At 40.8% G+C, this 16,998-nt stretch overlaps 1 protein-coding gene across 3 annotated transcripts in view; it reads right to left on the bottom strand.

Annotated features, from left to right (window-relative positions):
* fbxw7 (F-box and WD repeat domain containing 7) overlaps window positions 1–16,998 on the bottom strand; it is a 113,592-nt gene that overhangs the window by 10,150 nt on the left and 86,444 nt on the right. For all 3 annotated transcript variants that reach the window (XM_085458985.1, XM_085458987.1, XM_085458986.1), the window contains 7 exons: window positions 13,810–13,892; window positions 12,151–12,292; window positions 9,095–9,229; window positions 6,658–6,781; window positions 6,343–6,479; window positions 5,499–5,612; window positions 558–739 (listed from right to left, as the gene is read on the bottom strand). In XM_085458985.1, the coding sequence (XP_085315111.1) occupies window positions 558–739; window positions 5,499–5,612; window positions 6,343–6,479; window positions 6,658–6,781; window positions 9,095–9,229; window positions 12,151–12,292; window positions 13,810–13,892 (917 nt within the window). The remainder of the gene's footprint in view (window positions 1–557; window positions 740–5,498; window positions 5,613–6,342; window positions 6,480–6,657; window positions 6,782–9,094; window positions 9,230–12,150; window positions 12,293–13,809; window positions 13,893–16,998) is intronic.

The following is a 16,998-nucleotide window of genomic DNA, read 5'->3' as shown; positions in this document are numbered from 1 at the left end:
TGATACAAAAACTGCATTTTTTTTTTTAATTAATGAAAAAATAAATAAAAATAGAAATGGCCTCATGTTACAAACATTTTATGAGGAATACCTGGAATATGAATATATTACAACTTTTAAAGATTTTGAAGAAAAACAACATCTAAGGGTTAAATAAAACATGACAATTTCTTAAACAGGAAGGCGCACAGTTTCACACAGCAGTACACAATTGGCAAAGCTCACTACAATACTAAAATTGACCCATTTAAGGATGACACTAACAAAACTATTATTTTCAGAGATTGCTATATCAATAGCACAAAACGCTTTTCTGTTTATCTAAAACGCAAAGAAAATCAGTTTAATATCACACACGAGCGATGAAAGCAACAGTTAGTGGAACCTGGTAGTATTTGATAAGTTTAGCCTGAAAAAAAGGCTTAAACTAAATTTATTATGAAAAACATTTTCTACTCATTTCAGCTCAAGACTGATCGGGCAAATCTTCATCTCATCGAAAGCATCATAGAGCCTTCAAGCTTGGGCTTAAAGCACAGCAGTGAGCTGCTCCGTACCTTTTCTCATGTAGGTGCATGCAGCGCACTGTTGAGGTATGCCCATAGAGGGTATGGATACATTCTCCCGTCTCTGCGTTCCAGACCTTGAGTGTGCGATCAGTCGAGCCGCTGATGATAATGTTGTCTCGCATCTGGGATGACCACACGCCCCCTGTGTGGCCCACCAATGTCCGCAGACACTAAAGAGGAGAAGAAGGAGAGTCTTGATCAGGATTCCTGATGGACAGTACAGACTTCTGATGTTAGAAAAGTTCATTTGAAAGGCATTTGGGGTGATGGCATTCATACATATCAAAGCTCAGCTTAAGAATTCATAAAATCTCATTCGGGATTTTCTCTTCCTGCATGCCCTCTCGCTGCCTTCAGGGGGGGAAAAATTTAATTTGACATTTTACAGTAAGGAAAAACTGAGTCCACACTTGCTGCTGTCGTGCTGGGACAAAACCTCCCAGAGCTCTGCACAAGATTTAACGTAAGTTTCAGAAAGTGGCCAAATCATTTGCAGGAAGGGTTGATGACAGTCTTCACTAAAATGTCTCCATTCATCCTCATTAGGGACAGGAGATTAGTTATTGATTACAGCACTTATGGAAATCTTTCTTATCAACTCAATCTGTGTCCAAGCAGTTTGTCCCATTCGAGCCTCCCAAATTCATTCAATTTAAATTCTTTTAGGGAGGAAAAAACTGTAGAAGTTGCAGTTGCTGTGCTCATGTCAGGTTTAGAGTGGAGTCTGCCACTGAAATGTAACCCCCCAGAAAACTGCGTTGTATCCTGAGGATTACTTTCAGTGTTTGTGCACACATTTTAATTTCCATTAGTGATGAATGAGCGATACTGCTGCGTAACACTCAACTACAGGCCTGCAGTTTATTGCATCACGCTGGGGATACAATAATGCAGGATTTTTCCCATAAATCAAAGCCTCCAAGAACGAGAGTGTGATTAAAGCCTACTCAAACACTATGTGGGAAGAGAGAATATCTGAAATGAAGGGCTTAGGCATCTTTATCTGTCTGTGAAACAAACATAAAATAAGCCGGTTCCAAAGAATGAAAGAAGATTAGCGCTCGTTTAATGAATGTGTGAAGGCCTGCCTTTTTCCCCCCGTTTTAAACACATGAGGGTTTTCATACAATGCTTTACATTTGCTTCAGATCTCGTCTTGGTTTAAAAACTGTGGCGGGGGAGTATCCGCTTTAGCAACCTGAGAGCTGGCCTCATTGAAAGACAAATGCAGGAGATTTCCCTTTGTATTGAACAGCCCACCTTTCAAGACCTCAAATAGGAGAAAATGTGGGCCACATGTAGGGCTCAATGTGGGTTCAACTAATGCTTAGCAAAGGTTAAAATAAACTGGCTCAGGTGAAGCCATCAGATAATTATAGCCTGATACCAGATGATTAAGAGATTACTGCGGCTATAGTTTCATTTCCATACTTGACTGTTTGACAGTAGAGGAACGAGAGGTTACAAATGTCTCAAGATAGACTATGAAACGCATAACCAAAGCGGCAGGCGAACAGAGTCTTACTAATGTGTTCTTCCCCTCTCTTACTTGCCTTTTCCTTGTGTTGATGATTTGATGACATGGTTTTGATCTACTGTTTGTCTCCAAGTACTAAGTGGATAATACAGATGTGTCACATAAGTATGGGTAATCACACGGTGCTTCCTCCACAGAAAGAGCGAGAGAGAAAAAAAAAAGAGGCTTCATTATGAATGCACAATATTCAATCAGCTGAGGATAAGAATCTTGATACAGGTTGATCTACATGGAGAAATAATCCATACTTTCATTTAATGAATGATTTCAGATGCTCGCTAATCAGTCTGTTAACAGTTCCCAAAGCCACCTCTAATCTGTGGATCTCCCCTTGTTTTCAGTTAAAAACAGGGGACGCGTGTCAATGCGGCTAAAGCATCTCGCAGAGGACACCTCTCCCTGAATACGACGGTAGTCCGCAGCTCTGCCATCTTAAATCTGCCTGACAGCTGAGGCTGCCTCTGACAGGCACCACCAAGGACACTCTGCTCTGTTAAGCACAAGGTAGCCACCTTTGAAGCAGCAAGATGTGTTTGTTTGTGTGCTTGGATGGAAGATTGACGTCCCCGGCTGAAGCTGGAGACAAGCAAAGACAAAGGTCCATCCAGCCAAAGACGAAGCCTTCAAGAACCGTCTACTCAACAGTTTCTTCAGCAGGAAAAAGAAGCTTTGAAGATCTGCCAGACCACACGTCTCCAAGATCCAGCAGATAATGTTATATTGTTTAAAATTTAAGCACTGCTTGCTTCTTGCAGTACTTCCACCATAAATAAAACCCACTGTCTAACCTGATTACTAGCTAGCAACCCAGTTTTGTTCCAGGTGTGGAAGTCTTTATATAAAATATTCTCATATAATAATTCCCTGATTACCTCACAGAACGGGTTCAAGTCGCCGTGTTTTACATAACAAGATGAATCGAGGGGCAGGACAAAACTAGCTGCAAAGATGAAAAGGCAAATGCTGGTTGTGGTGTTTGTTAAAGCTCTATTTTTGCTGGAGTAACTGCATCTGATGAATATTTGTTGAGCAATTAAAAATTTAGGCCATGCTCATGCAAATGAGGCTTATTAATCTAATGCACACTTTCTATGCTAAAAAATACCTAATGAGTTTGAAAAATACACAATTCACAAACAAATCTGGGAGAGAAGAGGGTATTGTCAACAGATTCATTAAACAGCCGATGGAAACATCTGATCGGATGCAGTATTTGGTGTAAAGACAACACTGAGAACATTTTGAATGCAGCAGCCTTTGAGTCACCCCACAGTATCCCATCACAGGGGAACTGTACCGATGCCTCTAAAGTGGAGGCAATGTTTCTGAGGCAGAGGAGCACAAACGGGAGGGAAGCGTTAATAGTGGTCTCTCTTTGGCACAAATTGTCTACGCAGTGACCAATTTCTTTTCCCATCCCGACTTTTTAAACCACCCACCTGCAAAGCATGCTGCTGCAGGTGGATCTCTGCACTCTCCTGGAGAAAAGGTAACCACACTGATCTCTGAGCCAATTTACCTTTGTAATCTATAATCAGTCACCAAAGTCATTACTGATTTGAGGGACTACTTCTGACCCCGAATCAAACATACCGTCCTTTCAGAGCATGATTTATATATAAAAAAAAAAGTATAACACAATCACAGTTTCTCATCTCAGCTGATCACCATGCTGCAGTCTCTTATTGATCCAGGTCTCAGTAAGAGTTAAGTGGCAGGGCTGTAGAAGTAGAGACTGGGTGACTGTGCTTTGCTGAAGTTGAAAGATTTGTTTACAAAAAGGTGCAGGAAATTAAAATAAATTACTACAAAAAAAATTACAGAGAAAAGATAATGGCTACAATCTTGGGAGACGTGCAATATGACAACCCCCCCACCCCACCCCACCAAAAAAAAAAAAAAAAAAAAAAAAAGTACAAGAGAAATGATATTGATATGAACACTGGTAGTTACAGCAGCCATTGTAAGCTGTGTAACACTTCAAGATCACTGACAGCCACTTTACAGACCTGCATCTCAGAGACGGACTAAGAAAAAGTAGCAATCAAGTCTTCAAATAAGCTGGCAAAGACTATAAAGAATTCTGACAGCAGGGAGAAAAAACAAATCCAGGGGCCGGTAATCTCATTGTATTTTTACTTTACAGTTTTACTGGCATCGACAGCCACTTCACCGAAATGGTCGATTCGGCTTAACTGGCCATTCCTCTCCAGTGAGGGATTCACTCTCTGTGGTGCTGAGAGCTAAGGAGGCAAAGAGATGAAATCCACAGAGGGAATGTGTGCTCTGAATACAGCAACCAAACACGGATTTAGGCTCATCTCGCCTTCATGACTAATGTAAACAAACAATCCTGAGGCAGATTAGCATTGTAGAAAGCGCATACAATAACCTCTGTCTGTGATGTCATTCTGAATGCAGGGTGGGTTTGGGGGGGGGGGGCTTTAGAGCCTGCTGGTGATGTGACTCATCACAGGCTTCCACCACCAATATGGAGCTACTGCAGCTATAATTCAGCAACCTGTCATCCAGATATTAGTCTTTGGGTGTAGGAGAGCCAAACTGTGCTCCATGCCTATCGGATGACCTTGGCGAGATCTGTTCAGATCAGCAAATGTGACTGTGACTGATATGCATGTAATCACCAGTTGGGAGAGAGCCAACTTTACTTTATGTGTTCAGCCGAATCTCCGCAGCAATGAAAAGCAAACTCAACTCTTTTACATGTGAAAGTGAGGCCGAAACGCCCCACTGTGATCATGCAGAACATCTTTTTTTTTTCCCCCTTTGAGAGGTTTTTCTTTGAAAGTTTTCATTTTTAAAGACCAAGTTCAAGCCCAGCCTTATGTCATTTATCTGAGTAAAAAAAGCAAAAGGGATAGACTGGGAAGAGAAATAATGAAGGACTTTTTGTGAAAACTTCTTTTGAGAAAGGAGTCCAGCATTGAGGCATGAAAGTGTTGTGATTTACCACGATCTGTAAAGCGCTCTCCAATATCACAGAGCAACCACTGCCTTTCTTTTTAATACACAGCGTAAAGCTGCAGCACAACGCCTGTGTGTCTGCACCAGCTTCAGCTATGAATACTAACACCGCGTGTGGACATGGGCTGTGTTACAAGTCTGCAAAATAGATAAATATAAGAGAGGAGAGACTGGGACAGAAAGCAGTCTTCCCAGGAAGATTTTTATGTGGTAGTGTAACGCAAAATTATATCAGTGGGAGCACTAAAGATACAGTATTTAAATCAATTCAACACAGTTGTTACCTTCACTTCTAATCAATGAGTGTAAAAAGTAGTATGATTAAGCAAACAGCCCATTATTCGTATTAGTGCCTGCCTCCCTTCTCTTCTGCGTACATCCAAAATGTAACAGTATTCAACTCTTACCTTTCCTGTGATAGCTGACCAGACTTTCAGCGTGTTGTCGTCAGAGCCGCTGACGATGCGATTGCCACAGAACTGGAGGCAGGTGATCACATGGTCATCGTGGCCTTTGAGCACCTTTAAATGGGACACATGAAAAGAGATGAAGCGGGAAGGGCACGGAGGAAGATTTGATGTGGAATGACAACGCAAATAATGATGCTGACAGTAACACTTCTTATGCATCAAAGTGAAAATGTCATCAAGTGCTGCAGGTGTACACAGCGCTTTAAGCAGTGCTGCATACATTCAGTCTCAGCTAGTGGGTCACAGGACTGCGAGCTCAGCAACTGACAGGGCACACTGCATATGCAAAGGACTATAACGAGCGTGGGGAACTAATTTATGCCAGTCGCGGCCTAAAATGACCTGCAGCCGTTTCACGAAAAGCTACAGCGTACAAGGTCCATTAAGGATGAGCTTCAGCATGCTGGTCATGCTCTATGAGAAGCTTCTGAACAGGTAAAAGAGACGGCGAGTCTTTAATGTGAAGGAGAATAAGATTTTCCTGTGCTCCAGCTCAATTAATATTCCAAACAAATACCTGGGAGCACAAACCTGACTGTTCACTAACTTTCCATCAGTTTAACACTTCAGACTCTTATTGAACCATCTTTCTGTGCCTCAAGGCCATTTGATCAGATCTGTAAAACTCCTCTAACCTGTGGGGAATTTAGTTCAGTTCAGTTCAGTTCATTTTTATTTCAAACATTTCAAACATGTGCCTTCACAATCATTACAAAATATCATTCCATTATTTGTTTGAAAAGGAGTAGGCTGAAGTATTTAAGTTCGAAAGAAAAGCTACCTTAGGTGATTTGAGGTCCCCTCTCCTCCAGTTAGTGTCTATTCTGTGCTGCCTGATGTAGGCACTCTTCCAGGGGCTGTGAGTGAAGCCAGGCTTGACAATTTTTCTCTTCTTCAGGGTAAGGGGCTCATCGATACCTGTGAGAAGGTAGAAAAGAAGCCAGTTGGACTAAAATGTCCTTGTTTTTCAATAAAAGTGCATTTTTCCAAACAGGAATAACCACAATTCTAAGCACAGCAGTCGCTTCAGACTGCTCCCGCTGGGCGACCGCATAGTGTCTGTCTGCCTGCATCTGTTGCAAACAGTTAGGCTCACCCTCTTCCCTGCATTTCTCCCTCCACAGCAGGTTGTCTTCTGCAAGGATGCGCCAGTAGCGACACGTCTGTGCTGCTTGGAGGAGGTCCTTCGGTTCCAGGAATGACAGCACGTATAAAGCCAGCTGTTGAAAGACAAGGACGAGCAATGTGAAAGGTGTAAAGCAGTAATGGGGGGAGGAAAAAGAAGCTATAACTTTCTACAGTTGATGTAAACAACAGTTTAAGGTGACATGCATAACATATTTTCAATAACCTAATGGTCAATATATGATGTACATTAAATGTACATCATATATTGACCAAGAAGAATAGACTAAGAGTTTACAGCTTGACCAGGAGAGACAGGATTAGAAATGAGTACATTAGAGAGAGAGCTCAGGTTCAGCTGTTTGGAGACAAAGAGAGAGGCAAAGCTGAGACGGTTTGGACATGTGCAGAGGAGGGATAGTGAACATACTGGACAAAGGAAGACTGCCAGGTAGGAAGATAAGCGAAAGATCGCAAAAAAGGTTCATGGATGTAGTGAAGAACATGCAGGAGGTGGTGTGAGAGAAGAGGATGCTAGGGATAGGGTGAGATTGAAGCTAATGGGATTAGCCAAAAGCAGAAGATGACAGGTTTACTTTTTTAGTCTTGTGAGATGAAAACCTGGATGATTGTTTCCAGAAGTCCCGTTTCTGTCCATCCAAACTCACATTAATGACTTTTCAAACTAAAACTATCCCCCAAAAGTCCATTTCAGGGTTTAAAGTTGTGACATGGTGTGGGTTCTAGGCATAAACGCAGCACACATGATAAAATTAAAGTGTTCTAGTGTGGATGTGCTGAACAAATATAGGAGAATAAAAAGGAATAAGGGGGAGAAAAAAATCGAAGAAAACAAATGCAGGATAATTAGTGTAGCTTGTACAACAGTCGTTGAGATGAGTCGACATGTCTGTAAAAATTTTTACATTGAGCTTCTCAGCGCAGGTACAATGCTACAGCTCATTGAACCAAATGAGCATAAACCAGAAAGATAGTCACCTGCTTTTTTGTTCCACTAACAATCAAATTCAAATACATATATATTTGCACAAAAGCAATGAGCTGGATCACCTGTTAGGTCAAGAGATTGTTGTGCATCTGCATAAAAAAGGATTACGGGTTCATTTGACAGTATGAGGCGTAAGCTGCTGTGTAAATATTGTTCTTTCATTATCCGACAACAATATGAGATGACAGCGACCCCACGACAGAGTAACAAATTCAGGTGTGTTGCCACGAACATCAGCATGGAGTCAAATTACTTAGGATGGTCTCCAGCTGTCAATTATTATTGATCTGAAAAGTTTAGGGAAAAATGTAAAGTCGTCATCATATATAATTTCTGACAGCTCAAAGTGATGTGCTCGTATTGCTTTTCCATCACAGCCAATTAATCAGTTGTCTTCTCCATTTTAATTAATGATGGATCCATAATAGTGACTGAGAATCTGTCTATACTCTATTCAGCTATAGTGAATTAATATGCTAGATTCATCCACACAAAATTAATCAGTCAAAAGTAAGTCTTAATTTGTTCAATCATCTCTTCTCCTTGGTTTAAATGTGTTACACTACACAGTTAGGTCTACTTCAAGTCACCGTTATACCTGAATCACCCCAAAGCCCATCTAAGCCGGCCATCATTACAGGCCAGAGGATATTTTAATAGTTTTACAAATCAATCTCAAATTGCTTTTAAAGTCTGACACTCAGCCTTCTGCAGAATCTGTTCATAGTTTCAATTTCGACTGTATCTCAAGTGTAACCCACAGGGACCGTCCTGCTAAAATTACTTGACAGCCACACCTAATATTTTTCCTGGAGCTGGATCTAAGAGGAGAGGTGGGATTATCAAAAGAAGTCAAAGCCGCTTGTTGTTGTTGTTGTTTGGTTTCTTTGCTCATTTTTCTTTTAAGGAGAAACAGAATGAAAGGAGAGGTCTCATGTACCGGTGCAAACACACATAAAGCTGTTTGTATATTTGGCTTTAGAGCAAGTGACACCAACACCTTGAAATGTTGCATCCTATTGCCTCACTCTCCACGCTACCCCCACCCACCCTCAATCCTGACACCTGCCAGACAAGGTGTGAAGTCTCTGATCTGCTACACAAGCTTCAGCAAATTGAGGCCGATTTGTTAAGAATCCCCTATGTCACATTATCAGCGTGCCACTTTACATTGTTTGTTTTGTCAGTTATGATGTAGAGCAAAAAGCAAGACACCCACTATGGATGCCCTAAAATGATGCGAGGGAAGACCGACGGACGATCAAGGCTGAGACGACTGCCTTGTGTCTTTTTGAGGTGTGTTCATTCGAGAACAAATATAAAAGCTTCTTGTGGGAGTTCAGGTCAGAATACACAGGAAGCCGAGGCAGAGGGGGCGAGGCGCTTGAGGGGAACTCACTTCTTTGGGCAGCAGGGAGATGAAGTCTCGCTGAAACTGCGGCTCGATCACCTGCATCATATGCTTCACTTGTGTGGGCTCACAGCTGTCAATCAACTCATCCAGCGCCAGCAGCTTCTCTGGGCCAGTCCAGCTCTGGAAGACAGACAGAGACACACACACACACACACACAAACACAAACACAAAGAGAGAGAAAATTGAAATTATTCAAATGACTTTACTTTGAAGACGGGAACCATTAAATGTGGCTGTTTCAAAGTCGAAGCCTGGGTCAATGGGAAAAAAAAGGCCAATTTAGTAGAAAACACCAGAGGTGCAATGGTGTCAGTCATGTACAGAACATCACAGCAAAATGTAATGTTATTTTAGATCAAAACTTTCTCCCTCGCCGCTACATTATGTATTATGCTTGGGAAAAAAATGTATGACAAGAAGTTAATTTTAAATCTAGGGTTTACAGAGCTTCTAGCAGGATTTGATGACTTTGCAGCAACATAAAAAAAGAGGAGCTTTATGGAGTTTTCTTGTAATTTACCTTGAAGCCTAATGAATGTGTTGAATGCATTTGGTTTCCCATAAAACAGATGCAAAGCTTTTTCTTCCTTCAATTTAAATACAGGATTGTGTGCATGAGGAAAGAAAACAGTGACCCACTTGTAAAAACATTTCTTTGCAGCCAAAGCTATGAGGCAAGTTAAGAGATTACCCAGAGGAACCGAAGGTTTATGTTAAAATAATATGACTTTAAAGTGATTTTATGAACTTTGCTTTTATTTATCCAACCACAATAACTGTCCCTGCTACTTTTACAAAGATTACAGGTACCTTCCCTGCTTTTATTTCGGTCTGTTCCTCTGAATTGTGTGCCTTTTTCTTTGTCTGGTTGCTCTAAACCACCTGGCAGTGGACTAATTTAACACCATCAGCAGCATATTTCGTATACATCCACAAGTAGCACAAATTGAAAACAGCATTGGGGCATTGTGGGAACAGAATGACGCCTACGTGTTCTTGTGTACGTTTTTCTTCCAAGTCTGAACTTGGATTGGAGCGCCTTGGAAGCATCCTTCCTTGTGCAGGATGCCTGACACCTTAATGTTCCCTACGTGCCCTCCACTGCAGCACCGGATTGCTCGAGGCACCTGCATATTTCCAGCAGTGGAAAATGTGAATACGAGGAACTAGACTCCATCAAGACCATTATTAGTAGTCAGCATGCTTATTTCTTCTGCTTGAACATTCAGTTACTGCTGAGCAGCTCTCTAACCGTATGTTGGACCCCACAGTCATAGTTGTTTTCCCCTCTGTGGAGCACTGAAATCCAGACAATGATTACAGGCTACGAGGCAGGGTGGAAAATCTGGCATACGCAAACCACCTGTAATTTGGCAGCTAAAAGCTTTAGCCAGAGGTGTTGGTTCTAAAGCTAATCAGGCAGTTAAGAGACCCCCTCCCTGACAGAGGGAGGGAGGGGGCTGTGCAACAGCTACTTATGTGTTTTCACAACTGATAATTTGCACTCCCACAGAAACCTGAACACCAGAGCTCCACAGTTCCCAACCAGTGCTGAGAACCTTTTTGTCCAGTAAACTTTCAAACTACAGCCTGCAGTGTTTTTCAAAGATGCTTTTTTCTAATTTAAGCTTGACAAAGTGTCCGTAGACCAGACCTGGGCAACACAAACCCCCGGACGACTCAAAAAACAGTCCAAGCTTCTCATACAGCCCCTCAAACTAAACTTTCTTTAAAAAACAACAACTGTGAACAAAACAGATTACAACAAGGAGGATGTCTACAAGCTATAAAGACTAAAGAGGCAATCATGTGATCTTTTACACCAGTTCTAATGACAATGACAATTAAGACTGAGGCCCATTGTTTTTACACTTCTGCTCGAGTACAAATTAAACAATGGAGATATGCTAATGAATAAGCTTTAGACATTAGGTGGATTTTGTTACCTTTAACACAGTCATCTTAAGAGTTTCCCTTTGTTGCCACTCTTTCTGCAAAGCTAATGTAAGTAGCCACTTGTTGTATCTTTACATTTCATCTAAAGACACGAGTGGCAGCAGATTCCTCATTTAACTCGACAAAAAAAAAATCTCCAACTAATCCTGGGATGTGATATGCGAGGTGTCGGTGATGGTGCACGTATGTAAGAGGTGTTTCTCACTAACGGGAGCTACATGCAGGCTTGGACTGGACTGGGGAATGTACAGAATGTGAACTTGAGGTTTATCCCCCTGTAGCTTCAGCTGTACGATTAAAGAGAGCAGACTGATGTTCTGGCCTGAGGACTAATATATGTAAAACAAACACCAAGGTGTCACGGGTTCACCCTGCTGTTCAAAGATAATAGGTTTAAACTCTCTTAGGTAATGAAATCCATGGCAACCCATTATATAGAAAATCAGAGAGGCCCAATCCAGGCTAATATGTTTAAATGACATCCTATTTCCTTGAAGTCATTAGCGCTTCAGTTTAACATGAAAGAAATGACTCTATTAGGTTGTATCCATCAGAGAATGATAACATAGGAAATTTACCATAAATAGGGGGTAAACTATAATATTACATCATGTCTTTGCTAGTCTCTAGAGTAAATGACAGTTAATTACTTAAGTGGCTAAAAAGAGGACAAAAGTTTTTATGCCAACTTTGCTCATGGAAGACATTCACACTGAAGTAACGTCTCCATTTCAGAGGATCGCAGAGGGAAAAAAAGAAGAAGAAAAGCACAGGCCATGACTTCCTTTAAAAGGATTTTAATCCCAGCGGGAGTTCCTGGTTAAATAAAGGTTAAATAAAAAGTGTAGAGTAGATCTTATAACTCTGCTTTTCAGTCTGAACAGGTACGGCTAATCCCAATTCCACGCTACAGTGCCTATGGTAATGTGCTGGGCCACAACAACAAGGCAGCAATTATCTCGGAGACTAAGTGAACATTGATTGGACGCAACATCTGCTTTGTGATGAGCTTTTCCTCGAGGGTTCAGAATCGCCCAAGAGTGGGGAAAAAGAAAGAAAAAGAAAAAGACTCCAGAGCGCTCACCTGAAATGTTCGGAGCCATTCCTGGAGACCCGTGGGTGGCTGGATTGAGGTGATACGTCGTCTCTGTTGCCCCTGACCATTGGCTGTTCTTATGTGGCCAAATGTGGTGGGTGTGGCCGGACATGGGACAATTCCCGTCGGGCTGTAATTTTAAAAGGGAGGAAACAAAGCATCTTGAAGACCAATGCTGATATGAGACCTTTAAAGACAAATAGCGTAACTAAATTGCAGTCTAAGTAGGGGTGTGGAGGCTGTAAAAGCACTGCTGTCACTGCAATTAAGAAAAACACATGTAAATATTACACATCCCAGCATATTCTTAATGAGAATAACAGGAAGCCCATTATGAAGGGGCTTTTTAAATAAGCTTTGCTGCAAACTCTGCTAAATCAAATCAGGCATGGACAAAAAAAACAAACAAAACGAAACCTTTTTACATTCAACTTTCATCTTTTGTGTTATCTCTGACAATTATGACAGCAATCAAGCCCAAGCTTTTATTTTGCAGGCAAATTTTAATTTTTTATTTTTTTTTACTTTAGTGCAATTTTCTTAATTAAATCCGTTCTTAGTTATTATTGGGAAGTCATAGGTTAAATCAATTAAACTGACATTTACTTTAAAAATGATTATTATTTTCAAGCTAATCAACAACTCTACAAGTACATCTTTATCACATCGTAATTACTTCCAGAAAAAAATAATTATTTGCAGTAAGAAAAAGTTACTCTTCACAAAAGCATTGAAATTTAAAAAATGAAATAAAATAAATATCCACCTTGTCTGACTGAATTAGTGCCGACTGAATTAGTGCCTCTCTGTATAATGCAATGCAATTCATCACCATTCAGCAGCACAAGCTACAACCTCCAGAATGTGCATTACAATGAATCAACACCTCTTTAAAACCATTTCAACAAAAACTGATCAATACAACCTTCACGGAGACGGGATTTATTGCAGAGGAGCATTTGTTCTCGCTATGTATACTTAATAAAATGGCAAGTGTTATTTCTAACTCAGACTTCAAAGTGTGCACAGTCCCACATATTTCTATTCAGGCCCAGAGTCTCCTGCTGTATCTGGATGCGGAAGGCAGCACAGGACTTCAAAGTGTACCCATGTAGCCTTGTAATGTAAGGGCAGCAGCAGAAGCCATCCACTGGGCACCCTCGATGCCTCACATTCTGCTTGCTGACAGCAAAATGGGAAGCTGGGGGTCGATTTCATTATTGATTCATTTTTAATGGGAGAGGAAGCTGAGACGGAGCGAGTTACATAGCAACATTTACAGTTAAGTGGCTGTGTTCAGTTTGAATTTTAATGGAGCTACATGTGAACACGGGCATTAAATATTCAGGGTAAGAGAAACATCTGGGACCACTGGCTGACTGGATGGTGCAGACAGAATGGAAGAGGGAGCATCCCTCTGTTTACACATATACAATGCAAACCTTTGTTTATGCCTCCTGGCATTTTTTACTGCTTGCCTTGGTAGTCCCAATTATAACATGTTCAGCATGAAAACAATGGAGGAAGAATTTTTACTTTATTATTTTCTACCATAATCTTTTTGATCCTAAGATGATAAACAAAAATACAAGGGAAAATGAGTCTGTGGATAGCTGGGGTGCCTTATGAGAGAAAAAGCTCTCTTACCTCGGATACTCTGGACCTTTGCAGGGCTTTTTTCCTGAAGGGAAAGATCGGACCTCGGGACCATGGTCCAACTTTCTCTTCATCTGAGGAAGAACAAGGGGAGAAACAAAAACCTTAGTAACAGTGAAAGCACAAAAGTGGGAAATTTTGTATTTAAAAGCTAGAGGCAACCTTTTGGACATAAATTCAACTCCATTCTGGTAACTTTCTTTTAGAAACAAAATCTAAACCAATTTAGTTCTAAGACATTAGCGCTTGAAAAGAAAATCAAGAAGGGACACGGGTCAGGGAGCTATTTTTTTTTTTTAAACTGTGCTGGAAGCAGAAAATTATTCCTGCAAGTTACAGACTTTGTTAGCAGAACGTCTGAATTTTTGCATATTAAAATACAGACAGCACAGTCTTGCAAAAGTTTAATGCAAATGGAAAAATTAAACTTTTATGCATGGGCTGGAGATTCAATAATTAACATGTGCCATAACAAAGCACAGAGACATGACCAATCTGTCCGTGACACAGCTCAGCATACACTCTGAGATGGCACATCACAGAAAAGGTGTTTTTCTGTGCTGTGTTTAATTTTGATTGAGAGAACTGAGCAACCAGAAATCCAATAATATGCAATAATAGGTAACCGCACTCACACCCAAACTCAAAGGATAAAGCATGCCTGTACGCACAAAATAACCACAAAGTATAACAAGTTCCTCAAGCAGGTATTAGGGTTTATTCTTTGAAATGCGCCAATAATTCAGAAGGAAAAGGAAAAAAAACAAGCAAGTCAGTTCTTTATTATTCTCCATCACCTCCACGTACGCAACACCACCCAGTCCCTGTTACCACCTACCCTACCGTGCAAACAAAGGAGCCTGTGTAGAGGCCCGGGCAAGCCAATTTTCCTCATCCCATGCCTGCCACTTTCTTTGGCAAGGCTTCTCAACACACATGCAAGTGATCACCATCTCATCTCCAGTCCCTCATGAATAAACAATCTAGCTGAATAAATGAACACTGATTTTTAGTGTCTGGCCAAAACAATATACAATCTAACAGCCTGGCCTTGTTCTTTTTAATATTTAAATATATTTCATATTTCAGTGAAGGCTTTTGGAGATTTAAAAGTAAACCCATGGATTCAAAACCAAATCCTTTTCCGATCCTTATCCTTGTAGCCCAGCTCCTTTGTAATATCAGCAAAAGTATGACGTAAAAAAAAAATATATATATATATATATCAAAATGCACTTTAATTATGCATCAAATCTGCAAGAAACAAGTATTTTCATTATCAGTTTATAAGCTTATTATTTTCTCGCCCCGTTGTCATCAGTACGGCTTTCAAATATATTATTGGTGCAAAAGTTATGTTATAAATTTTACCTGACCAGTTGCATTACTGACTAAGACTTGATGCAGTCATACTAGCTCCCATGCAGAAGAGGGTTCTCTGTATCTTCCTGAGAGCCTGCACGCAAAGAGTGGGTGCAGCTCCGTCTCACCCATCCATACACAGACCCTGATCTTTGTGTGGAAGGTGGGGAGAATCAAACACTCAAAGGTGTGGCCGCACTTCGCTGATGGTGCTTGTTGCCACAAATGCAGCAGAACTTTTTCTTGTAAAGGCAGAAACACAAACAGCCTGTCGAAACATTTAGTGAAAATCCATCACATTCAGGCGAGGGGATTCAGTTGGAGGTTAGTGATGTGATCTCTGCCTATACAGCCTACTAGAGCTACCCTTGGAAAACATGTAACACATTGTAATGGTCGTCAAACTACATCTATATTGATATTAACTGGGGCGTCAACTCATCGTCGTTATGGGGGGAAATAGTTATATTATATACTAATGCACAATATCTTGTTCTTAATTTGAGTCATCTCCAATAAAGTATTGACAATTGAAGCACCAGAAAGATAAGCGGAGCAGCTAAGAGTTATAGTACTGTTAAAATCTCAAGGTACAGCTCAGGGTTAGGGGGTCATGTTAGGTCAACACTGGCGAATGGTAATGCTTAAAAAAGGAAGAAAAAAAAACTAAACAAAAAACTGCAAGGCCAAGCACAAGAGACTTCATTTAAAAGGTCATAAATTCTAACTTCTGAAAAGGTATTTGTTCAGCATGTGGCTGAAACACATCCAAAACCCATCCCTGAATATTTGTCAGGGATCTGATGGGTGTAAAGATGTCGGAGCCAAATGCTAATGTGTGTTTTGTTCACTCAGCCATCCAAAAGTATTAAAAAACAAAACAAAACAAACCCTGAAATTGAAACAAATGACAGGTGTGGGGTGATTGTTTTCTTATGAAGTAAAAACGGCAATCCATCTCCTAACCCTACTATTGAACTCATCACTGCAGTTCTAACATCAATGATTTTCTCACAAGATTATAGTACTCGTGGCGCAGCAGTTTAGGGTCAAAGGTATTTGGCAACAGTTTGTTTACAGTTACAGTCCAGCCTGTTGTGCTCCAAACACACAACCTGAAAGTTTGCTCCTTGAACGCTTCTGCGACTGTATAATCGGATGATTATGCGTAGAAGCCAGAAACCAAATGTAAATTTAACTTTTCCCCCCTTTGACACAAACAATGCATTTTTTTTGGTGTATTATTGTAGTTCATATGCGACACAGGAAAACACCACTGGACATTTGACTCCATACTGTCTGGCGCTACAGTGGAATGATTACATGCTTCTCTTCAAAGATGTGTGTTTTTTTGTTTATCACTATAATTTAGTGTGTGTGTGTGTGTGTGTGTGTGTTTTCACTGTGTTTTAAATGTGAGGGTTGCTCATGTGAATGTTGAGAACAGTGACACACACAAAAAAAAAAGAAAAAAGAAAAAAAAAAAAAAAGAATGTGGAAGCAACATTTGCCCACGACTAGAGAAATGCTGAATAACGAGCAGCACATCTGCACCGGCAGCACATCTGCACTGGCAGCCATGGACTTCTGATCGATACGGATTCCTACCTTAGTTTTGAATCTTTACAGACTCTGTGCCTTGAAACTTCCGACAGGCAACCAAAGTCTGAGCTTATACAACACATGCGCATGATTAGCACATCAATGTGCACTGCAGGTAAGGTGCCTGCTGGAGACCACACTGTGATCTGACCAATGATTTGTGATTCTTTCCTCACAACTCAGCTCATGCGTGAAGCCGCTGAAAGCTCATAGGGA

Source organism: Copadichromis virginalis, linkage group LG6 (assembly GCF_057382275.1).
Source record: "Copadichromis virginalis isolate Kocher_CV1m ecotype Utaka linkage group LG6, C_Virginalis_male_GT1.1, whole genome shotgun sequence".
Lineage (NCBI taxonomy): Eukaryota > Metazoa > Chordata > Actinopteri > Cichliformes > Cichlidae > Copadichromis > Copadichromis virginalis.
The sequence above is the reverse complement of the archived record's forward strand: the minus strand, read 5'-3'. Positions and strand labels throughout refer to the sequence as shown.